Below are 24,244 nucleotides of genomic sequence, written 5' to 3'. Positions count from 1 at the left end.
TAAAGGGAGCTGAGGGAGCAAACAGGAGGCTGTTGCAACAATGTAGCCAAAAACAGGGAGGGCCGGGTAGAATGAAGGCTGCGGCAGGGAAAAGCAGACGGATTTGCGGGCTCTGCCGGAAATGTCCACAGGACTTGGTTTGGATTAAGGGGGTTAAGGAGAGTGAGGAGGATACTCAGGTTTCTGACTTGGGCAGTTCGGTGGACAGGGAAAGTCATTCACTGAGGTGACTTTAAAAGTGTGTTTTTGGACACGGTGGACCTGTGGTGTACGTAAAGCCCAGCCGGCCGCCCAGGGTAGTAACGCGACTAGGTCCAAGAGCTGAGCCCGGTAACGCTCAGTCCGCTGCCCAGATCGCGGCGCGCGCCTCCGTAAACGCGCGCGCAGGCGCAGTGCGACGCGGGCGCCCCCTGGAGGGCGGCAGCGCGGAGGAACCGTCTTAAGCCGGGCGCTGCCGCCGCCCGCCTCAGCCCAACATGGCGATGCATAACAAGGCGGCGCCGCCGCAGATCCCGGACACCCGGCGGGAGCTAGCGGAGCTCGTGAAGCGGAAGCAGGAGCTGGCGGTGAGGAGCAGGCACTGGGGGCGGCCGGGTGGGGGGCCCCAGGCCGTTACTCCGCGGGCTCAACGGGTCCGGCGGCGGCCGAGGGTCCGGCGGCTTGAGGCCAGGCTGCGCCTTCCGCGGCCTGCCGGCGCCTCGGCTTCCCGGCCGTGCGGATCCGGAGCTCGGAGCCGCGGCCGGGGTGCGGGGCGCGAAACCGGAGACGGGGAAGAAGACGAGGGGGGCCAGGGGCGTGCGGGAAGGATGGCGCCCGGGGTGCGGGGCGTCTGTGTGGGAGCCCTCGGAAGGCGAGTGTCCGCGGCCTTGCGGGGAGGCGGGTGAGGGCGGGCGGGTCGGTGATCTTGGAGCGGTGGGGGCGGGCGTGTCGGCGGTCGGTGGGAGACTGGTTCGGGCTCGCCCTCGGGCTTTGAGGGGCTGGGGTCGGAGGCGGGGGCGGGAGGGACACGCAGTCATCCAGCTGCGCTTTGGAGGATGGAGGGGGCGCGTGTCCTTTTGGGAGCGGAGATCCGTTGAATACGGTTTTAATGTGCAGGGTTGTGATGTGTTTGGGAACGTCGAGAAGGTGACAGGCGAGGGGAGAGGCCTCAATCTAGAGAATTGTGACAGGCACCCAGAGCCCCATGCACCCAGGGGGCTAACGCTCCCTCCCCCTGCGTTTTGGCTTAGGCACCGGGGAGGCCTGTCTCACCTGAAGCTGTCCTTCTAGGTTTCCATAGCAACTGGCAGCCCAGGGCCTCCCTTTCTGAGCCTGTCGGGAGGGAAGCGAGTTGGCGCTGGAAGGCTGCTCGTGTTCACCCTTCCCTCTCCTCGATAGCAGGGCCTTTTATGCGTGGGCGTGGGGGGTGGCTGCTCATCTTCTGCCTAAGCCGCGGTTCTTGACAAAGGGATTCTATGAACCCTCTGAATTATATGCAAAATTTTGCATGTGTGTACATTTTTCTGGGGACAGACTCTATACATTACATTCTGTTCTCAAAGGGATTTAACAAGACAGGTCTAGACTATCTAGTCCGAAACAGCCTTCCTCTATCTTACATCTCTCCACAAGGGTGGTAACAGTGTTGAACTTGAGTTTTTTAGTATCAAGAGTTCAGTTTGGTCAGACCTAATGTTTTCATTTAAAAGACATTATTTCCTTTTTTTTTTTATCTCTCAGGAGACACTGGCAAACTTGGAGAGACAGATATATGCTTTTGAAGGAAGCTACCTAGAAGACACTCAGATGTATGGCAATATTATTCGTGGCTGGGATCGCTATCTGACCAACCAAAAGTGAGTGTTAAAAGCCTGTAGTGTTTGCATTGTGCTCCCCCCACCCCCTACCCCCCCACCCCCCAATATTTGGTAGCAACTTTACAGGGAAATGGTAGTAAAGTCATGGTGTGGAAAGTAGTCTGGGTTTGAACTTGAACTCTGGCTCAGCCTCTGCTCACTGAGTATCTTGGACAAATCCTTAATCTGTAACATAGGGAAAGTCAAGCTTATCGAACGGGGTTGTGTGAGGCTTAAATAATTCACCGTATGACAGTACCTTGTGTAACAGTACTCTTCCTGTTTTCCACATTTTAATCAGTCATGAGTTCCACCTCACAGTATTTGCCATACCTTGTGTGCCAACTGTACCACAATTTATTTAGGACTGTTATCCTTGAAAACTTTCCAAACTTTTTGAAAATCTTCCAGTCTATAGGAAAATTAAGAGACCAGCACATGTACACTTGCTACCCTTAACCTGTGTTCACCAATTGTTAACATGTTGTCACGTTAACTTTTTCTTTCCCTCTCTTCTGTATCTCTCCCCTTTAATATGCACATACACAAACCCTTTTCTGTGGTGAAGTTGTTTTAGACATTGTCTTGTAGAATATCCCAATTCTGTATTTCTCTTTTTGTGACCAGGTGAGAGAGCCTTTAAATGCTCTTGGCAAAAATGTTGCTGAAGTGGTTCGTGTTCTCTTGTTTACCTCTATTTTATCAGGAGGCACATGATGTCATATTGTCCAATTATGGTTGCTGCTAAGTTTGATCATGGGATTTCTCCATTGTAAAAGTTCATTTTTTCTCTTTGCAATTAAGAGTAGTTTGGGAATTTAGTACTTTTAGACATTGTGAATATACTGCTATCCCAAATTTTTATTCAGTAGTTTTAGTATCTGTTGTTGATTCTTGTCTGAATCATTTATGATACTGGAGGTTGGAAAATGGTGATTCTAATTTTACTATTCCTTTTACATTTATTACTGGCATTCTTAAGAGTTTTCCCCATTTAATTTTCTTTCTGTTTCATTCTGTCTCTCTTTAGCATTACTACAGGCTCATGGTGTGTTGGGATCTAGTACTGTCACTTTTGTATTATAAAGGTCTATTCTGTTTTTTAGTGTAAATTGATTTATTGAAATATACTCACAGGAAATGCACAAATCATAAATATACAGCTCAGTGATTTTTCACAAAGTGAATGCACTCATCATTATCCTTTTTAATGTTTAGTTGTTTCAGACGTGGCCAGTGGGAGCCTCCTCAGGCTGATTCCTTTGTCCTTTTGACAGGACCCTTTTAGTCTTTGAGCACTTTGCTTTCTGTCCCAACAAGATGTCTCAGACTCACCTTGTCCTTTTCTTGTCCCAGATCTGATATCAGCCGTTTCTCTAAGGAACTCTGGTTCTTTAAATTTTTTAAATTGTTTAATCTGAGTTAAACATTTTTAATTGTTACGGTTGTTTAATCTGTTAAATAGAAACACTTCATATCACTAGTCTTTGCTGGTTGTTTTTAAAAATATGCATTAAAATAAATACATATGGGAATGGAAATGATTGTGAACCACTAAAGTAATGTTTCACAACTGAGCACCTTCCATATGTTGAAAAACATCATTGTCTATATATAGGCAGTTAGCATGACGGTCACTCTGTTCAATCCAAGTGGTGTGGAGGAATTTCTGTATTTAGTAATTAAAAAAAAAAGGTTCCTTTTGTCTGTCCTGGGGCATCCTCAGCTTGAGCTATAGACATAGCTCTGTGCTTACAATGAGCTTCTTCTGTGTGTTATAGAAACTCTAATAGCAAAAATGATCGAAGGAACCGGAAGTTTAAGGAAGCTGAGCGGCTCTTCAGTAAATCCTCGGTTACTTCAGCAGCTGTAAGTGAGGTGGGGGGGTCTTTTCTGTGGCTCATTGTTGAGCAAGGCCTCAGTTAAATGTCTGTGAGTGAGTTTTGTCTTTCCCTTCTGTCTGTGAGTGCTCTCCTGAGGTCTGATAATTTTTGTAGTAATTATAGTAATAATTACTGTGGTAGATAATTTTGTGGTTTTTTTTTTTAGGCAGTAAGTGCATTGGCAGGAGTTCAGGACCAGCTCATTGAAAAAAGTAAGCTAATTTTTTTACTTTTTCATCAATTTATTTTTAAGCTACCGTAATCCCTGTTTAGACCTCGTATAACTGTGTCCAAATGTGTAAGCAAAGATTGCATCTCCTATACTCTTGCCTTGTCTTTCTAGAAGTTAGGTATCCTTTTGGGCATCCCTAAGCATGTCTTTGCTTTGAGGAAAAAGCTATCAGGTCCTTCCTGCCTCTTCCTGCCACACGAAGGTTGACTCTAGCTGCTCAGAGACACAAAGATAGTCTTCGCTTCTGATAAGTCTTAGGGAGTTTTTTCAGTTCAAAATAACCCCAAAACCAAAACCAAGCCTTTATCATGGAAAATTGAGACATAGCTAATAACCCCCACCCCTCTTAGGGAAATCTGATCCTATAAATGAAATGTATCTATGTGTTCTTAAATATACAATGGAGAGTAGATAGTATTTACTTTGTAAAATAATTATATCAGTCTCTGTAAGTAAGCCACACAGTCTAATTCTCTTCTGAGTTCCAGTGATGGGATATAGATCTGAATGTTTAGCTTTCTGAAGTGGGCTCAGTGTAGCTCTGTTGAATACCCTCCTTGTGTGGAATGCATTGCATTACTTTGAAATACAACCTGCTTTTTTGTAGTGTGTCTGTGTACTTCTTTCAGATGGTATATCTTGTGGGATCCAGTTCTTTTGTTTGCACCAGGGCAATGGTTTGAGGAAGAGGGATTTTGGTAGTTTGGGAATTAGAACTACTTAGTGACTTCCATTATTCTCTCTGTGTTCAGATTTCTAAACTTTTAGCTCTATTGCTAACCTTTGTCCTGAGCTGTAGTCATGCATTTCTAGGAAATTCTAGAAAATGTCTTTTAGATATTTTTACTTTGATATTTAAACTCAAACATTTTGTCTAAAATGAACTGTTCTATTTCCTACAAAACATATCTGCCCAGTTTTTCTGTTATAGTACTTCTATTCTCTCTCATTTAAAACTTCACAGGCATCTTTTGACTCCTTTCTGTAAGCTTGGTCAATTTTACCAAGCCCCTTTGATTTCTTTTTCTCTATGAATGTCAGTTAAATCTCATTTCTTTTCAGTTAATGCCACTTCTAGAATGTGGAGCCATTATCTTCTGCTTTTTAGAATAACAAAACTGGTTAAGGAACATTCTGGAACCCACTTTTGAGTTGAGATGGAATGATGTCTGACTGCTCAGTTTTCACAAGAGCCTATAATCCTGCACCTAGCAGAGTGGAGAGTTCAGCATCTGGCTCTACTTAACTATCCACATAGAATAGCTGCCCCTTGGCACTTGTCAGGAAAAGATTCTTAAAGCCACTGCTTTCAGAAACTTGACTGAGACAAACATATTAAAGATTCTCTGAAGCATATGCACGCTACCCGTTTTCCTAAGATCTTCCCCTGAATTGAGCCACCCCTGTAATGCATCGTATTGGTACTCCTTGATCTTTCCTGTAAAGTTGCATTTGATGAATTATGCTTTGGTCCTATTAAATGTGTCACTGTATTTATTGTGAGAATATGTTCCAAATGTTATGATCATTACTGCTTTCTCTTTAGGAATAGTGGTTTTTCCTGAACAACTGGTTGGTTTTTACCTAAAATCTTGTGATGGATTATTTCTTTGTTATAGGTACTAAAATGTTTAAAACCAGATTTGTGGTTCTCTAGAAAGCATATAGGAATTTACAGCACACATTTTGGGAATGAATCTTAGTACTGCATTCAGCTTATGTAACCCTTGTAATCCTCTTTGTTCTGCTTATCTCATTTTGAATTTATTTTATTGGATTTCATTATATGAATCTTAGTAAATTACCTTGAATTCTTTTTGGAATAAGCAAAGTATAGAGAATTGCATAAATAGTGGGAGTTCATTGATTCAGATAGTCAGAGCACCTTTAAAGTAATTCTGTTGTATCTCAGTACCTCCATCATCACCACTTACACTGCTATATTTTAAGATTTTATTTTCATCTCGATTTTCTGCAGTAAACTACTATGTGTCATAAGTATGAATTTCTTTTTATTTATTTGGCTTGGGGTTTTTTGGCCTTCTGGAAACTGGTTTGGTTTTTTTTCACCAAATCTGGAAAATTCCCAGCTATTACCTTATCAGATACTGTTTTTACTCCATACTGTCTCTCCTCACCTTTTAGTACTCTGATTAAATGTATGTTAAACTTTCCCATTTAATCCTTTATGTGTCTTACTATCTTTTTCTTATCTTCTGTCCTTTTGCTTCTGCTTTGCCTACCAGTTCACTAGTTCTCTTTTCAGTTGGGTCTGACTTGCTGTTTAACCTTCCCTTTATTTTTAAATCTTTTATTACTTTATAATTTCCAGAAATTCCACTTATTTCTAAAATCTGCTATGTAATTTTTCAGTAGTTTTCTCTTTGTCAGACTTGTGTTTTACTTCTTTAAGCAGAATAAGCCTAGTTGTTTTGTAGTCTGTGTTTAATTTTAATCTCTGAAGCCTTTAAGAACCAGTTTCTGTTGTCTGGTGCTTTGACTGGTTATTACTCATAAAGTCTAATTTCCCTTTGTGCTTAGTTATCTTTGTTTACCACTCATTGTACATTGTAATTAAAAGTATTTGTAGAATAATTTGAGGGCTAGGATGCAGGTATTGTCTTCCAGAGAAGACTTTATGTTTGCTTCTGCTAGGTGCTCAGGCCTCTAAACTTAGTTCAAGACTTGAGGGTCCCTGGAATTCCCAGGTTATTTAAACCAAGCTTTACTTCCATGAGAGGAATGGTCTACTTTGCCTTTCACTCTTTTTCCTTATTACAGAATCTCTTCAATGTCTCAGAATTTCTGTATTAACAAATCTTTTCAGAGTCACTTCTGTGTTTTTGATCTTTGATGACGATGAAGTAAACATTCTGTTAGAATTTTGAGTTGCGTATTCTCGAGGATTTTGGAGTTTTGCACTTTGGTCACTTTTTCCCAAACTATTCTGAAAATTTACCTGAAAAATGCCTTACTTTCTGGTTCCTTTGGCTTCTTATATACCTAAATAAGAATAATAAAGTGGATTAGGATGGTCCCCAAAGGGGAATTTTCTGCAAATTAGTTATCATTGAGTATTTTCATAAAAAGAGTAAAGTAAATGAAAAACAGGCAAATTTTATCCAGTTTCCTTTAAAGGGTCAGCACAGTCTGTGTGTTTGTTTTACTGGACTTCTATGAACCCTTCACCAAACTAACTCTCTCTTCAGTGCTCATGTCACTGCAGTGGGTAAGAGGCCAACTGCGTGGAGAGGTTTTCCGCTGTCTCCCTTTCCTCCTCTCAAGCTTTTGTGCTGATTATTGGGATTATTCAGTAGAGTATCTCCTTTGTAGGTTTATTAAATTTAAATAAAATCTGGCATTCTTTATCTTTTATGTCAGAGGCAAGAAACTTAGGTGTCTTTTCATGGTGGCAGCATTGTATGGCTGACCGCCTTGTGGCTGCACTGTAAAGTAATGTGACCCAGCCTTTCTGCTCTCACTCCTCTTCTTTTGCCATGAGCCAAACAAGAAAATTGTTCTTACTTTGTGGTCTCGCTTGTTTAGTCTCGTCTTCCTCGCTCTAGTCCCTCTTGTAAACCACTTCTAGCCTGATAAGCCTAAAACATGGGTTTGAACAGAGAACTCAGTAAATATTTATTGTTTGATGTCACTTCTCTGTTCGGAAATTCTTGATGACTTCACCTTATGACCTGCTAGCAACTGTTCTATTGCAGATAGTCTTTACTATTTGTTTAGAATTTGACTTGCATGTTTGAAGATTTCAAGGATATTGAAGTTTGAACATTTACTATGTTCCAGACACCAAACAAATACTTGCATTATTTTATTAAATCCTTAAAGCTACTCCTTGAAGATAGGTAGCGATTATAATAAGCTCCTTAAAAGTAGGGAGCATTGCTGTAGCTCCAGCATCTGACCCAGTGCCTTATCCATAAGAATCCCTAGTTTACAGGTGGAGAAACAGGCTCATTTTAAGCAACAAGTCAGCTCTCTTAACCATCACCTCATACTCTCTCTCTTGATAGAAACCCTCAGTCTGACACTGATGACTCCTCTTAGTTTGCTACTCCTTTTCACCTCTCATTTCTCAGGCGCTCTCTCTGAGATGTTTGTTTCATTTGTCTTAAATATCCCTTGTGTTTCCTCACCTCTACACTTTCGCTCATACTCTCATTTGTGCTTATTTTGGCTTCTCATTTTTCTCACTTTTTAAGGTCTGGTTTAAATTCTGTTCCCTCAGTAAGGCTTTTTCTGAGTAATCCACTCTATCTTCTCTGACTCCCCTGATACTTAATATCCATATCAGTCCTTGGGCTGCTACATCTGTTATTGCCTGGATGTTACCTCTTCAGAGAGGTTACACAGGTAGATTCTCCATTCATAGGGCTTTGATCAATTTATACTGTTTTGTATATGTTTGCAGAGGTGCTTAGACACATACACTGCCTTATACAATGTGACTAACTCATTCATTTACTCAATACTTCCGTATCAGCTGGCCCCAAATGAATAAACAGTTGGTTTTTCTGATCAACATCTTTTAATAGAATTGTACCATAAAATTTGCTGTATCTAACTTGCTTTTCTTGTCTTCCACCTTTTTAGGTAACCCCTCTCTGTGTCCAGCCCCTGCACAGTTAGTCTGTGCCCCTTCTGTCATCCTGTATCTGATGCAAAGTTTTTGTGACTTCATGCTCCACCAGGCTGTTTCCTCCCTAGCCAGGGCCTCTGCAATTTGCATATTCAGAGATGACATTTTTTACCTAAATAAAAATAGGACTGGGTATGGGAGAGGAAGGCTGTCCTGACCATACTTCTGCATCTTAGATTCTTCTTTTTATATTTCATTTGATGTTTTTTTTAAACTGTAAAAGTAATACAATATCATTATGCTAAATCAAGCTAAATAAGAAAAAGGTCAATTACCATCTGTTCTGCTTCAGTCCCAACTTTGTGAGGTAACCAACAGCTCTCTGTATGTCCTAACACATCTTTCTGGACACACAAACACACACACACACACAGAGTTGGAAGTTTTTTTTTTTATAGAGAAATTGGATCTAACTGCATATTACCTGCTTTTTAACTTACTGTATCACATATACCCCTGCCAGCTCAGTGCCTACAGAGAATGGCAGGGTAGAGTAGCGACTGAGAACCCAGACTTTGGAGTCAAACCATCTGAGTTCAAATCCCAACTCTATACCTTATGAGCTGTGTGACCTTGACAGGTTTCTTACTCTCTCTAGCCCTCAGTTCCTTTCTCTGTAAAATGGGAATAATAATTGTAGAGGTTTTGTGAGGGCTCTGTGTAGTAATTAAAATGTGTAATTAATTTAAAGTGTGTGGAACAGTGCCTGGCTTATAGTAAGGACTGTGTGTGTTACTTGTTGTCATCTTACTTTCTTTTTCAAAGTCTAGTTGTGCCTCCTGATGAATATTCCCACTGTCTCTATTTTCCCCACTCTGAGCAATGTCACAGTAAACTTCCTACACATATCCTTTTTTGTAATGGAATTCTTATTTCTGTATAGTAGTGTCCCAGAAGGAGAATTAATGTGCCAAAGGGTAATTTTCATAAATAAATCCCAATTACTTTCTATGATATGATGAGAAATACATACTTGGTCTTTGTCCCCTTTTCTGGCACACAACTCCTAAAACCCTTGGAATCTCCAGGGAGGTAAGAATAACTCTTCTGTTTGCTAATGCGATGACCGGTAGCTGGGGCCCCTATATAGCTTCAGGACGGGGCTGTTTGCCATAAAGAACAAGCCTAGATTAGAAATTTAGAAATTTTAGCACACCCCTCAAACCTCCAGGTAGGGGAGAGGAGCTGGAGATTGAATTAATTATCAATGGCCTGTGATGTAATTAATCATGCCTCCATAATGGAGCTTTGATTAAAAACCCCTAAGTGATGGAGTTTCTGTTGGTGAACACAGTGAGGTGCTGGGAGGGCATCCCAAGAAGGCGTGGAGGCCCCACTCCCCTCACCCATACCTTGCTTGTGCTTCTCTTCTATTTGGCTGTTCCTGAGTTGTATCTGTTACAATAGACAATAGTAGTGTTTGGGAGTTCTGTGAGCTATTGTAGCTAATTATCAAATCCAGGGATGGGGTTATGGATACCCCTGATGTATAGCTGACTGGTCAAAAGAATAGGAGGCCTAGGACTTGCAACTGGTGTTTGAAGTGGGGGGCACTTTTGTGGGACTGAGACCTGGGGGTCTTACCTAACTCTGCTATTAGTATCAGTATAGAATTGAATTGTTGGTGTCTAGACAATCAGAGAATTGATTGTTGGTGTTGGAAAACACCCTAGACTTTCCAAAAAGAATATTTCTAGTCACATTCCTAAAGTATAGCTTGGGAGGGTCTGTTAAAAATATAATGGGGATAATCACCTCACACCAGTAAGGATCGCCACCATCCAAAAGACAAACAACAACAAATTTGGCAAGGTTATGGAGAAAGGGGAACCCTCCTACACTGCTGGTGGGAATGTAAATTAGTTCAACCATTGTGGAAAGCAATATGGAGGTTCCTCAAAAAGCTCAAAATAGAAATACCATTTGACCCAGGAATTCCACTTCTAGGAATTTACCCTAAGACTACAGCAGCCCAGTTTAAAAAAGACAGATGCACCCCTATGTTTATCACAGCACTATTTACTGTAGCCAAGAAATGGAAGCAACCTAAGTGTCCATCAGTAGATGAATGGATAAAGAAGATGTGATACATATATACAATGGAATATTATTCAGCCATAAGAAAACAAATCCTACCATTTGCAACAACATGGATGGAGCTAGAGGGCATTATGCTCAGTGAAATAAGCCAGGCAGAGAAAAACAAGTACCAAATGATTTCACTCATATGTGGAGTATAAGAACAAAGAAAAAAACTGAAGGAACAAAACAGCAGCAGAATCACAGAACCCAAGAATGGACTAATAGTTACCAAAGGAAAAGGGACTGGGGAAGATGGGTGGGAAGGGAGGGATAAGGGGGGGAAAAAGAAAGGGGGATTACAATTAGCATGTATAGTGTGGGGGGGCACGGGGAGGGCTGTGCAACACAGAGAAGACAAGTAGTGATTCTACAGCATCTTACTACACTGATGGACAGTGACTGAAATGGGGTTTGTGGGGGGGACTTGGTGAAGGGGGGAGCCTAGTAAACATAATGTTCCTCATGTAATTGTAGATTAATGAAACCAAATATATATATATATATAATGGGGATATAATAAGGGGAAAAATGATTATGATTACTTTCTAACTCTTTATTAAAGTGAATTTTGAATTTATACAAATAAAGTCAGTAAATAATAAACCTCTATGTGCCCATCACAGTGCCTCAGAACCATCAAAATGTGGTCAGTCTGGCCCTATCCACACCCTACCTACTCTCACTTCCACCACCTGTATTATATTAAAAATCCCAGACATCATACTGTTTTTTCCTGTATATATTTCAATATATATCTCCAAATGATATGTATGTAGTTTTTTATTGTGGTTAAAAGTACTAAATATGAGATCTACAGATTTTTAAGTGCATAATAATTCAAGTAATGTTATCTTTTGGCACAGTGTTGTACAGCAGATTTCTAGAGCTTATTCATATTGCATAACTTAAACTTTATACTCATCAAACAGCAACTCCCCATTTCCCTCTACCCTGGCCCCTGGCAACCACTGTTTTACTCTCTGTTTCTGTGAGTTTGACTGTTTTAGGTACCTTATTATAAGTAGAATCATGCAGAGTTTGTCGTTCTATGACTGGCTTATTCCACTTAGCATAATGTCCTCCAAGTTCATGTTGTAGCAGATGAGAGGATTTCCTTATGTTTTAACACTGAGTAATATTCCATTGTATGTGGAGCCCACATTTTCTTTATCCATTCATCCACTGATGGACATTTGGATAAGTATCCAGAAGAAGGATTGCTGGATCACATAGTCTTCTATAAATGATAGGTTCTTAACACTACAATCACTCACCACCCCCCAAAAAAAACCCCAATGAAAGATGTATGAGTACTGTATTTCTTTCTAATGCTGAATAATAGTCCATTGTATGGATATACCACCTTTTATTTATCCATTCATCAGTTGATGGCCATTTGGGTACTATGAATAATACTGCTGAGAATATTCTTGACAAAGGTTGTGCGAACATGTTTCATTCTTGGGTATATACCTTGGAGTGGACTTGCTGGGTCATTTGGTAACTTTGTTTAAACTTTTGCCAAACTGTTTTCCAAGGTGGCTATACTATTTTATATTACCCATCAGCAATGTATGAGGTTCCAATTTCTCCACATCCTCACCAACACTTGTTATTGTTTCTCTTTCTGTTATAGCCATCCTAGTAGGTGTGAAGTGGTATCTCACTGTGGTTTTGATTTGCATTTCCCTAATGACTAATGATGTTGAACATCTTTTCATATATATGCCTCTGGACCATTTGTGCATCATCTTTGGAGAAATGTTCAAATCCTTTGCTGATTTTTAAACTTTTTAATCTTTTTATTATTGAGTTTTAAGAGTTCTTTGTATATTCCAGATATATGTCCTTATCAGATATATGATTAGGAAATATCTCTTCCATTCTGTGGGTTTTTTTCTTACTTTCTTGGTGAAATCATTTATATATATATTTTTGTATATATATATATAATTTCTCTTTTGTCATGCTTGCTTTTGTGGTCATATTTAAGAAGCCATTTGCTTAATATAATGGATTCTAAGAATTTTACACTTCTAGCTCTTACATTTAGGTCTGTTATACATTTTGAATTAATTGTTGTGTATGGTGTCAGATAGAGGTCCAACTTCATGCTTTTATATGTGGATATCCAGTTGTCCCAGCATTACTTGTTAAAAACACTGTTTTCCTCACGGAATTGTCTTGCAACCCTTTTTGAAAATCAATTGACTATAAATGTAAGGCTTTAATGTCTGGACTTAGAATTCTGTTCTCTTCATCTATATGTATATTCTTGATTGCCAGTACCGCACAGTCTTGATTACTGTAGTTTTGTGTAGTAAATTTGAAGTTCATTTGTTAAGTTTTACATGAAATCAGTTTTCCTGAACTTTTGAAGGGCAGAGTTGGTCAGTATATTTTTTTTAGTTTCTTTTTTTTTTTATTTTATTTATTTTATTTATTTTTATTTTTATTTTTTTTAATAATTATTTTTTATTGAAGGGTAGTTGACACACAGTATTACATTACATGAGTTTCAAGTGTACAACACAGTGGTAGAACATTTATATACATAATTCTAGGTTCCGGCTATCACCCTACCAGGCTGTTACAATATCTTGACTATATTCCTTATGCTATACATTACATCCCGGTTACTAATTTATTTTACCATTGGAAGTCTGTCCTTTTTTTTTTTTTTTTTTTTTTGTGAGGGCATCTCTCATATTTATTGATCAAATGGTTGTTAACGACAATAAAATTCTGTATAGGGGAGTCAATGCTCAATGCACAATCATTAATCCACCCCAAGCCTAATTTTCGTCAGTCTCCAATCTTCTGAGGCATAACAAACAAGTTCTTACATGTAGAACAAATTCTTACATAATGAATAAGTTACATAGTGAACAGTACAAGGGCAGCCATCACAGAAACTTTCGGTTTTGCTCATGCATTATGAACTCTAAACAGTCAGTTCAAATATGAATACTCATTTGGTTTTTATACTTGATTTATATGTGGATACCACATTTCTCTCTTTATTATTATCATTTTTAATAAAATGCTGAAGTGGTAGGTAGATACAAGATAAAGGTAGAAAACATAGTTTAGTGTTGTAAGAGAGCAAATGTAGATGATCAGGTGTGTGCCTGTAGACTATGTGTTAATCCAAGCTAGACCAGGGCAATAAGACATCCACGTATGCAGAAGATTTCTCTCAGAACAGGGGGGGTGAGGTTCTAAGCCTCACCTCTGTTGATCCCCAATTTCTCACCTGATGGCCCCCCTGCGACTGTGCCTGTCTTAGGTTGTTCCTCCCTTGAGGAATCTTACCCGTCTCTGGCTAACCAGTCATCTTCCGGGGCCATACAGGGAAATGTGAAGTTGGTAAGTGAGAGGGAAGCCTTATTGTTTGAAAAGGTTAGCTTTTTACTTCTTTGCATATTTATGCCCTGTGGCTTCTATGCCCAGCATTTGTCTTGAGGTATCTTTACCACTTGGAAGATTTATGATACTCGGTAAATTTGATATGAGGCACGAATTCTATTTAAGGGTTGTAATTAGGAAGGAAGAAGAAAAGCTATAGAAGTAGCAGGCGGAAGAAAACATGGGAAGATTGATTATTTCTTTGACATATCTTCTTGTAGAGTAACTTCAGCTTATATAGGTTTTAAGCTACTACTTAAATTGCGCACACACATTAACATAATAGGAGTATAGTTACATAACCAAAGCATATCTGTAATTACCAGCCATCTCCAGTGAAACCAAGAAAACCATTAAGGCACCTTAGGCATTTGTGAAAACTTATCTATGATATGGTGGATATTGTCCAACTGAACTTGAACAGTCTGAGAGAAATCAGACAAATTAAAACAACCCATTCCTGGGGACTGTTCACATGCCATATGTTCTTTTAACAGTAAATAGTCTGTAGTTGTAAGACTTTGGAGCGCTACAATTTGCACTTCTCCAAATTCTTGGTTGAGTTCCAACAGTATAGATCCAGTCAAATTTGTTGTTTTACTGTATGCACAGGCCAGCTTAGATATCTCCTTCCTCATTCCCATGGCAAGTCCAGGAACTGGTGGGATGGGTGCATCTACAGCTGTAGCAGTGCGTGGATCTTTGTTGGGGTTTTTTGATGATCATCTTCTGGCATGAGTCTTCCAGAGAGTGCAGATGTTGGAAGTTCTTTTTCATATCGTATCTTAGTTCATTTTCGGGGTAGCCCAATTAGGCTTTGATCCTCTGTATAAACACAAACAGACCCTTTGCCTACACTTTTATATGCCCTTTATACCCTTGTGTAGAACTCGTTGGAGGTTACCACACAGGAACTGCCCTTTTTTTTTTTTTTTTTGCTTTGTTTTTGGTATCACTAATCTACACTTACATGACGAATATTATGTTTACTAGGCTCTCCCCTATACCAGGTCTCCCCTATAAACCCCTTTACAGTCACTGTCCATCAGCATAGCAAAATGTTGTAGAATCACTACTTGCCTTCTCTGTGTTGTACAGCCCTCCCTTTTCTCCTACCCCCCATGCATGTTAATCTTAATACCCCCCTACTTCTCCCCCCCTTATCCCTCCCTACCCACCCATCCTCCCCAGTCCCTTTCCCTTTGGTACCTGTTAGTCCATTCTTGAGTTCTGTGATTCTGCTGCTGTTTTGTTCCTTCAGTTTTTCCTTTGTTCTTATATTCCACAAATAAGTGAAATCATTTGGTATTTCTCTTTCTCCGCTTGGCTTGTTTCACTGAGCATAATACCCTCCAGCTCCATCCATGTTGCTGCAAATGATTGGATTTGCCCTTTTCTTATGGCTATTTTTTTTAGTTTCTAGAGCTCCCTCTTCTGTTATTTTCATGAAGGGTTCAAAAATAGGATTTCATGATTTCTGAGATATGGTTCTGTCTGTTTTCTCTGCTTTTATGGGAACTTCTCTTTCTTTCATTTCTTGTATCCATGTGTTGCTCAATTTGAAATCTCTTCCCAGTAATTTATAATACAGACATGAAAAGAAGAAAACTGGGCTCTGTCCTGCTGTCCACATAACCCCTTTTAACAATTTTTAGAAACAGATAATGTACGTAGTTAGGATCCTTTAGTGGCTCGGTGAAGTGAAAGTCTTCCCCTGTCCTATTAAGACTTTTAAGAAATTCTTTTCAGGGGAAAAAAGTATACATATACCAAAATACATGTGATTATTCTTAAAAATAAATATTTGAACATATTGTTCTTGAACTTGCTTATTTAGTATATATAAAGGATGTTTTAAAATTGGGAATATGTGTCAGCTAAAGAGTATTTTAAATAATATTCTTTTAAAATATCTTTTAAAATAATATTCTTAAGATGTCTCAGAATAATTCAGGTAATGGAGCTCCTCTTCTCTTGGGCCCTTTTCTTGATAGAAAGACAGGATTCCTGTACAATTTGGGGGAAGGAACTGGAGCCAGCTATAGGATTTTTTCCCAAGGTCATCACTCACCTACCAAAGACCTTTCTAATGTTTTTGGTAATGCTTCTTGTATAATTATTAATCTCATTAGTGTATTCTATTTTTAAATAACCTTCACGTGGTGAGTTTATCCTGGTTGTATGGTCCCATCTCCCAGCTGTCCTTAGATCTCTTGCCTCTGGTTACACTGTTTCAGATTACATGTTTTTCAGGAACTCTGGTAACTCTGGTGCTTTAACTATATGTATCTTCTCTGTCAACATACATTTTCCTGTCTGTTAGAATGTATGGTCCTTGAGGATAGGAATTAGCCTTTACCTACATATTAGTGCTCAAAAAATCTTTCCTGGCTGAGGGACAAATTGTCTGAGGAGTACTGATGATGGTTCTGGGGACTTGTGTTTATTCCCTCCAGGGGAGCCAGGAAGTGGGACGGAAAGTGATACTTCTCCAGACTTCCACAATCAGGAAAATGAGCCCAGCCAGGAGGACCCTGAGGATCTGGATGGCTCTGTGCAGGGAGTGAAACCTCAGAAGGCTGCTTCTTCTACTTCCTCAGGGAGTCACCACAGCAGCCATAAAAAGCGAAAGAATAAAAACCGGCACAGGTCAGTGGGAGGGCTCCCCTGCCCACTCCCTGCCTAGTTTCCATGACTATTGCTTTGAAGGGACTTCACTAGAATAGAAATTCTTTAGCATTGGTGCAGTCTTTCATTGCTGATGGAAAGAAATTCCTTTGGTCCAATGGAATGGGCTGTTTTCTCTCTGAGGGAGGATTTGGTGGGCATTAGATTCACCATGAAGGAGGACATCCGTTTCACTGTTTCTAGTGTAGAAGAATTTTATTCCATAAAAACTTTAATACAGTCACCTTGGAATCCTTTTAGAAGAGGACAAGGGGAAGTAGAAACAGAATCTGTGTAGTAGTACATGAAAAATGCCTCTAGAACATGATGGGAAGCTGCAAAGTGGGATGAAGTCTTTTGCTCTTCATCCTGACCCCTGCCTACTCATTCCTTTGTGGATGGAGAGAACTGATACGACATGCTGTTTTTTTCCTTTTTAAATGAAAGTTTTTGATTGCTTATCATTTCTCTGTTTTTATGTATCTCTGCAGTATGCTGATTTCAGATGTCAGAGGAACAACATACAGTCTATAAGATATGAAAGTTCCATTCTAGATAATGTTTGTCCAGTGTTTTGTTTTTTTTTTGCAGTGCATAATGAGATAGAAATGACATCAGTGGACAGAGAGGTCAGGTGTCACCCAGAGAGGATTTTAGAATTCACTCTGCTTGGGGTTTGTATGATAATGCCGGGGCATTTTAACTCAGATAATTGAAACTTACACGGCTGCACTCAGAGAGGGTAATGCTTAGTTTGTAGAGTGGGGAATCTTGCCCTGACCTCAAACCTTCTCCTGAAAGGCATGAAAACCAGGTATCCATAGGCCAGCTCTTCTCCGTCGCCTGTCAGGAGCCTACATGCTGAGGAGATGAAAGGGGGCATGCAAAAAATGGGTGAGGTTTCCTGTCCAGTTTGCTTCTGGATTGGATTGCTTTACAAACCCATGGGACTTTCCTTCCTGCACCCAAGGTATTAAAATTGTTGGCTTTGTGGATATGGCACATGGGAGTAACTGCTTTGAGCCTCCCTCCTAGGCATCAACTGATTCTTTAAATCTTCTAACAATTTTTCTTTTCTATAGTGGTGGTGGTTTTTAGACTGCAGAAATAGTATTTCCTCTAATTAGTGACTAAGGACTGCTGCCTAACGGTTTTCTGCAAACTAAAGTTCCCCATGCCAGTCTCCTAAGTGCAGTGAGAAATAGCAAAAATTGCTTATCTTTTTTATTTGCAAGGCTATAGGTTATTTGATCACTGTCATAGGCCGCATGCTAGGTTTTCACAAACAATAGAGAACCATACTCTTAAAAATAATCTTTTAAACTGTAAAGGTCATGAAATGTCATACTCTGTGTTGCTTTTACAAAATTTACTCTGTCATTTTAAAGTAATGATTCTTTTCCTATTTCAGAGTGTCTAGAGTAGGGAGAAGATTCTCAGAAATTTCTGGGACATTTTTTCCATACTAATACAGTAGACCCTCTAGATAGCTATTGTTTATTTCAGATAATTCCTCATTTTCCTTTGTGACATGAACAACTGACTGATAAAAGGGAATTAGCCATTGAACCTTTCTTCTTCCAAGTTTCTAGTAGATTTCTATAGGAATACTTCCTACACTTTCTTCTCCCAGCCCAGTAGCTAACTCCTTCCAGAAAAATACTAGGATTTATAAAGATCTTTGATGTTAGTTATTGCTTTCACAAATGGTGTTTTCTGTTTGGAAAGCAAAACTGTTTTGTCATTCTCCTGGTTTATTATCTGGCTGGGCTTCTCCCTTGGCCTTAGGCATTCACCTGCCCCAAGGGAGCAGAATGGGGCTGATTTGCCGCCTTCCTAGGGTAAACAGGTTCAGTGCACCTGAATGGCACCTCAGTGGCCAGTTAAGATTCTCACATTCCTGCCATCTTTAGTCAGGAATTGTGTCTGGCCCAAATCCCTTTTCCCTGACAAATATGTCTTAGTGGGTCTGACACATTGGGGATGGGGCTGGTCCCTTTGTACACATTGTAAGGTTGCACCCAATACTTGTTTCCCCACCCAACCCCCCGACCGCCAATATGCCACACCCCATACAGTCAGATAAACTAAGTAGTAAATTATTTCAACAAATGTCTGAGTACCTACTATGTGCCAGGAACTGTTTAGTGGTGAGTAAAAGCAAAGTGCAAATAAATCTGGTACTGTAGTAGAAAGGAATAACTTGTGAATTTGTGCTGTTCAGGAATATTAAAGTTTATCAAATAATTTTAGCATTCATAAGTGATCACAGGGTTTTGAAATTTTACATTTTACAAGGTGTCAGAACATTAAGTCCCAATGTCTTTAAAGAAAAATGTTGAAATAACTTGAAGTTGTTCTTAAAGGTTTTTACTACTATACTAAACTCTAGAATTCTTCTAGGTAGTTTGTGAAACTTTCATTAAGCAGGTATAGTCTAATTTGTGAACAAAAAGTTAAGTTAGGCTGCAAGTTAAATATTTGGTAGTTCCTGGTTTGTACACTTAGTGTGTACTCTTTCCCAGATGACTTAAGTGAAACTGTTGCATAAGGGATATTGAAGTTAAGCCTTCTAGCTTCCCTCTTGCAAACATAGGCTAGGAGGAAGATACGCCATTTTGCATATTATTTTACCACCTATGTACAGTCTGAAAAGCTTTCGAGCCAGCTAAGTTTCTGGTGTCATACTGCAGGTTAATGTTTGCTTTGGAGGTCTGCCCAGACTACGATCTGTTAGCAGTGCCCCCAAATGGTCTCCTCTCTATACTGTTCCCATCCAGATTCCTGAGGCTTGGTTTCTTATGGATGTCAGCTTTCCTTTGTTTTAATAGGGGTGCTGCAGATTTTGGTGTTCCATAGTTCAGGCCCTGACATAAACAGTTAACTACCATCACCAATTCAGGAAGCAGAGATATATGGCTGTGCAGTTTCTTGAACAAGGCTATCACTGAAGTTTATTCATGGCTTCTAGGATGAGTGCTGTAGAAAATGAGTACCATATTCCTTGGACACACTTAGAACATAATATTTGAGTTAAAGGTTGTGAAATGTTTTCTTTTAAAAAAATGTATAATGTTTTTATCTTTTAGGGAAACTATATTATGCTGAGTTATTAGTATTATCTTCAAAGCACCTTTTGTTATATGACTAAACCCTTCTTTCTCTATTTCTATTAATGCTCTATTTATATTTTTCATTATAATTAAATATATAAAAAGTTCTAACTCTGAATCTGGCCTGTAGGTATCTAGTTTTCTAATGAAATAACTTTTCCTTTCATAGTCAGTTCTTCTGAGATGCCATCCATTGAGGGAAGGGTATCTCCCAACCACAGTCTTCGGTGCTTTGATGTTTGAAACTTCATGGCTTAAGATTCTTAAAGCTGATTTTGTTTCTACAAATCTTGCTAGGGTGGCTAATTGACTAATTTATTCAATTAGTGTATTAATTTCTATTGCTTTCTTCCTTTCAAATGCTGCCCCTCAGCCCGTCTGGCATGTTTGATTATGACTTTGAGTAAGTTTGATTTGAATTAGTATCTGTGCTGTGTTGTTTAGTGTGTAGAGATTGTGTAGAGACCAATATGCCTTTTTGAGACCTTTCTAACCCATAGTTTATCTGTTTAATTGTAGATATGTATATTAGGTTAGGCTGGGAAGTTTTTTTTAAAAACAGAAAAATGTGATGGAGGTAACATTTTATTTAATAACTTAAGCAAAATTAAGTAAACTTCATTTTGATACATTTTAATTTCTTTAAAAATAGATAACCTTTACTTTAATTCATATTTGAATCGATTTTCTGGCTTTGCTTCATAAGGAGATTAATAGTTTAAGATCTTGAAATTTTGCTTTGGAAAGACTTAAAAATTGAAATTTGTTTAATTTCTTTTGTGTTTCATGTCCAGAAATACAAACTCCTAGTCTGTTTCCTGTTCTTAGTCACTGTGTGTCTCAGTGATTATCAGTGGTATAGTTACAGAGCTGACATGGTAACTTAGAGCATGCCCTCTTAATCGAGCCTCTTTAATATATAATTTTGGAATAATTTCTAAAAATTATATGGCTTTTGGAACTGCTGTATATTTCTTCTTGAGTCATGTAAGTGTGCCTTGCGGCAAGAGTATCTGCTCATGTTTTTAAATACTAGTTTAATACTATTTGGGTAAACAACTCAATATGACATAGTCTAATGAAGAATGTGGATTTTACTTAACCAAATAGTTTTTGTTATAGCTTGTGTCCTATACAGTAGCTCATTCTTGGACCCTTTTTCTGTAAATTAAAATGCAACTATCTTTTATCTTTTCTATCACAGGATTGATCTGAAGTTAAACAAAAAACCACGAGCTGTAAGTATCAGCCATATCCTTTCAGAGAGGCTGGTAATTTTGTAGATGATTAGAAAAATGTATTCATTTTCAGAGCTTGAGCTTGAGTGGTCCTACTCTGGGGTTGTAACTCTCATTCTAAAGTCTGGAGAATGAGACTGGATACACTTCAGCTGTTTGGTGTTATTTATTTTTTATATTTTGGAGAGAGAAAAGGGTCACACACTTTTACTGAAGAAAAATCCCTTTTGATTAAAAAATGAATTGATAATAACAGCTTTTTTTTTCTGACTGGTGAGCAAAGGAGGTCTAATAAGAGAACAGATGTTTCAATCCTTTTGTGGACTGGACTCATAAGACAGGCCATTTTCAGATATGAAATATTATCCATTACATTTGAAATAGAATCTTTGCCTACAGAACAATCCCCTAGCAAAGTTGTTGATGAGATTTTTTTTTCTTAGGTTCAGACCAAAACTAATGTTCTGCTGAGAGTAAACTGGGACTTTGTTTTCTCTCTTCAGGACTATTAGAAGACTCATCAGTGTAGAAGCCTCCAGGCCACAGAGCCCTGCTTCCCTCCTCTGACCTCACAAAGACAGGCATCCCTCACCTGAGTCCGTGGCCATCCACCTCTGCTGCCCCAGACCCAGTGCCTGTGACTATGAGTAGTCTGTTCTGGAATGTGGTGACAAGCAAGTCTTTTCTGTAAGACCACATTGGATCATGTACTTTGTGTCATTTTTAGTGACAGACCTGCAGGAAGACCAAGACATGGTTGTAATCCCAGCAAGCTGCTGACTGTGCATTTCTCACTTCTTGGAACGAATGTCTCCCCCATCCCCAGGCACCAGCTTCCTCCGTGATGCTCATCGAGGAATGTTCTCTGGGTTTCTTTTACGCTGAAAGTAGAACACAGGTCACTTTTCAGAGGGAGGCTGTAAATATCTGGCATTCTCTTATTTTGTTTGTGTTTTATTATTTTTCTGTTGTTTTTACCATCTTATTTTCTTTTGGGACATTTTGTAATGCCATTATACAGCTCATACCTTCCTGCTGACATCTGATGGTCTGTTTCAGGCAGTTGCCAATATTTTTAACTGAAAATAATGGTTTGCCATAAATAAAATGAGGAACTTGGCTCTTTGTTTTTTTGCAGGGAGAAGGTAAAGAGCATTTATTTAATAATTATACCTGTCTTAAATCTTCTGAGTTGGAAACAGTTTTGAGTTCAAGGAGCAGGAAAAGCTGAATAAGTTTAAACCAGTCCTTTTAAAACAGGTGTTTTTATTCTTTTGTATAAATAAAATTTCACAGGCTTTGACTTCTCATGCTATGCTTTTAAACCTGAGATTGTTTTTTCACTTATTTATTCATATCATGCCTTATGGAAATTTAATTTCTTTTTTTCTCCATCTTTTCTCTCTTTGCTGGTATTTGCTTGATTAAATACTGCTCTAAAAATCACTAAGATGTATAAAAAGGCTCAAAATTGCACCCAAAGCTGATAACATACTGAATTCTTGAACAGAATGAAAGAGGATCAACAAGAGCCAGTGATGCCCAACAGATTCTCCCTTCCTTCCAGGCTTTGATGGGCTGAGGAACTTGTTAATTGCTAGAGTTGTTACCTGCCTCTAGAACAGTGGTGATCTACTTTGGCTGTACATTGGAATTATCTGGGAAGCTTATTCAAGAAATAACAATGCCTGGGTTCACCCCCAGACACACTGGGGGTATCGTCTAATTATTAGGATTTCCTGTCAGAGTCCTGGGATTCAGGTAAGAAGCCAGGATGAGAACCACTGCATCAGGGACTGGATGGTTTGATGTAAGTCCTGTGCTGGGAGCCAGTCTAAAGGGTAGGATTTGGGGCCTCACCCTTCCTTTGACTCTATTTAGTCATAGTCCTTTACTTATGCCCTTATCTTTGTTAGGAAAAATATGTTCCATTTGTGATAATATTGATGGAGCTAAATGTGGATGGTGTCTTATCAAAACAAGTTACCCTGTCAGATGTGCAAAAGCTTTCACTTTTGTCCTCAAATAAATTTTTTTCTTGACTCTGTGGCTATTTAGATATCTTTGGTAGCAGAACTCCAATGTCAGGATTTTTAAGGAAATAGTTTATTATATTTAGATTGTTCCTTAAGAAAACAAAACTAAACTAAAAACTAATAGTGGAAATGAGAAGCTTTCTGTATCCTTTTTATCAGTTGGTTTCCTTTCCGGAAGGCTTTGGTGGGATCCCTACAGTTTCCTTAACTCTGAGAAATGCACACAGCAAACTTGAAAATACATCTGCTTCTTGCATTTTGACATTTACTAGATATATATAGTAGGACTGCTCTTAAAAAGATGTATTATTTGAAGGCATATCTATGTGTATGAACACACCCATGTGTATATATAATCATGGAGATTAGGCTGCTTGCTATACTTATTTTCTCTCTAAAGCTTAATCATTGGTGAAAGGACCTCCCAGTTTTCCTATAAGTTGGCCAGGCATACCAAAGATAAGCCTGGGAGATTGCTCAGGTTCCTTACATTGAGGTGGTTTAGGAAAAATGCCCAGAGATCTCTGCCTACCATGCTTGTGATATTTGTAGGTTTGGTTACAAACTAAGTTTGCTTGACTTCAAAAGAGGGTAAGGTAATGACTTTGATCAGGTCATTGACCAAAAGAACAGGGAGCTAACACAGAGGGCCACATTTAGGTGGCAGTAGTCCTTGCAGTTTCCACCTATAACATTTGGTAGAGGTAGTCTGCTGGGTGACCTGCACCCCTCATCTTAGCCCCCACCACCAGTGACCCTGAACCAGAATGACTGCCAGGACCACTGAGAGGGGCTTCCTTTTGGGCATGTATTTACTAGGCTGGTTGGGTTTGGAATAGAATTTGGCTTTGGACCTTAAGCCTTTTCATGTCTGAGGTGGGACTAGATTGCCCTTTGCTTCTTAGGGTAGTCAGAAGACTTTTTAAAAAAGTCCAGGTACTTTGTTTTTACATTTTACATCTTATACTGGGAGGATGGTGGTGGTCAAGCTTCCTAGGGAGTCTCAACTATGCTTTTCCAGGGGCTGAGGGAGTAGTTTATTCAAACACCAACAGACCCTACAAGTTGAAGGTTGTGGGTAGGAACAATCCACAGA

The 24,244-nt window shown here is 39.3% G+C and overlaps 1 protein-coding gene across 5 annotated transcripts; it reads left to right on the top strand.

Annotated features, from left to right (window-relative positions):
* Window positions 1-404: 404 nt before the first annotated feature.
* MEAF6 (MYST/Esa1 associated factor 6) lies at window positions 405-23,154 on the top strand. Of its 5 annotated transcripts, none has more exons than XM_036876544.2 (8): window positions 410-566; window positions 1,720-1,835; window positions 3,617-3,704; window positions 3,885-3,930; window positions 16,551-16,743; window positions 20,248-20,277; window positions 21,079-21,112; window positions 21,616-23,154. In XM_036876544.2, exons 1-8 carry the CDS (start codon window positions 477-479, stop codon window positions 21,622-21,624), a joined length of 606 nt encoding a protein of 201 aa, XP_036732439.1. In that variant the 5' UTR covers window positions 410-476; the 3' UTR covers window positions 21,625-23,154. The 5 variants fall into 5 exon arrangements, 4 of the variants coding, with proteins under 4 accessions (XP_057355996.1, XP_036732439.1, XP_036732438.1 ...); XM_036876543.2 differs by lacking the exon at window positions 20,248-20,277 and adding an exon at window positions 17,612-17,731; XR_005022907.2 differs by lacking the exons at window positions 20,248-20,277; window positions 21,616-23,154 and adding an exon at window positions 17,563-17,731 and having other exon boundaries at window positions 21,079-21,093.
* The last annotated feature ends 1,090 nt before the right edge of the window (window positions 23,155-24,244 follow it).

Source organism: Manis pentadactyla, chromosome 4 (assembly GCF_030020395.1).
Source record: "Manis pentadactyla isolate mManPen7 chromosome 4, mManPen7.hap1, whole genome shotgun sequence".
Lineage (NCBI taxonomy): Eukaryota > Metazoa > Chordata > Mammalia > Pholidota > Manidae > Manis > Manis pentadactyla.
The sequence above is the reverse complement of the archived record's forward strand: the minus strand, read 5'-3'. Positions and strand labels throughout refer to the sequence as shown.

What these genes read in the sequence shown, in the direction of transcription:
- MEAF6 (XM_036876543.2), top strand. Translation starts at nt 477, where the DNA reads ATGGCGATGCATAACAAGGCGGCGCCGCCGCAGATCCCGGACACCCGG. An exon ending in CGCTATCTGACCAACCAAAA is followed by an intron (nt 1,836 to 3,616) that starts GTGAGTGTTAAA and finishes TGTGTGTTATAG; the next exon opens with AAACTCTAATAGCAAAAATG. An exon ending in AAGAATAAAAACCGGCACAG is followed by an intron (nt 16,744 to 17,611) that starts GTCAGTGGGAGG and finishes GTCGCCTGTCAG; the next exon opens with GAGCCTACATGCTGAGGAGA.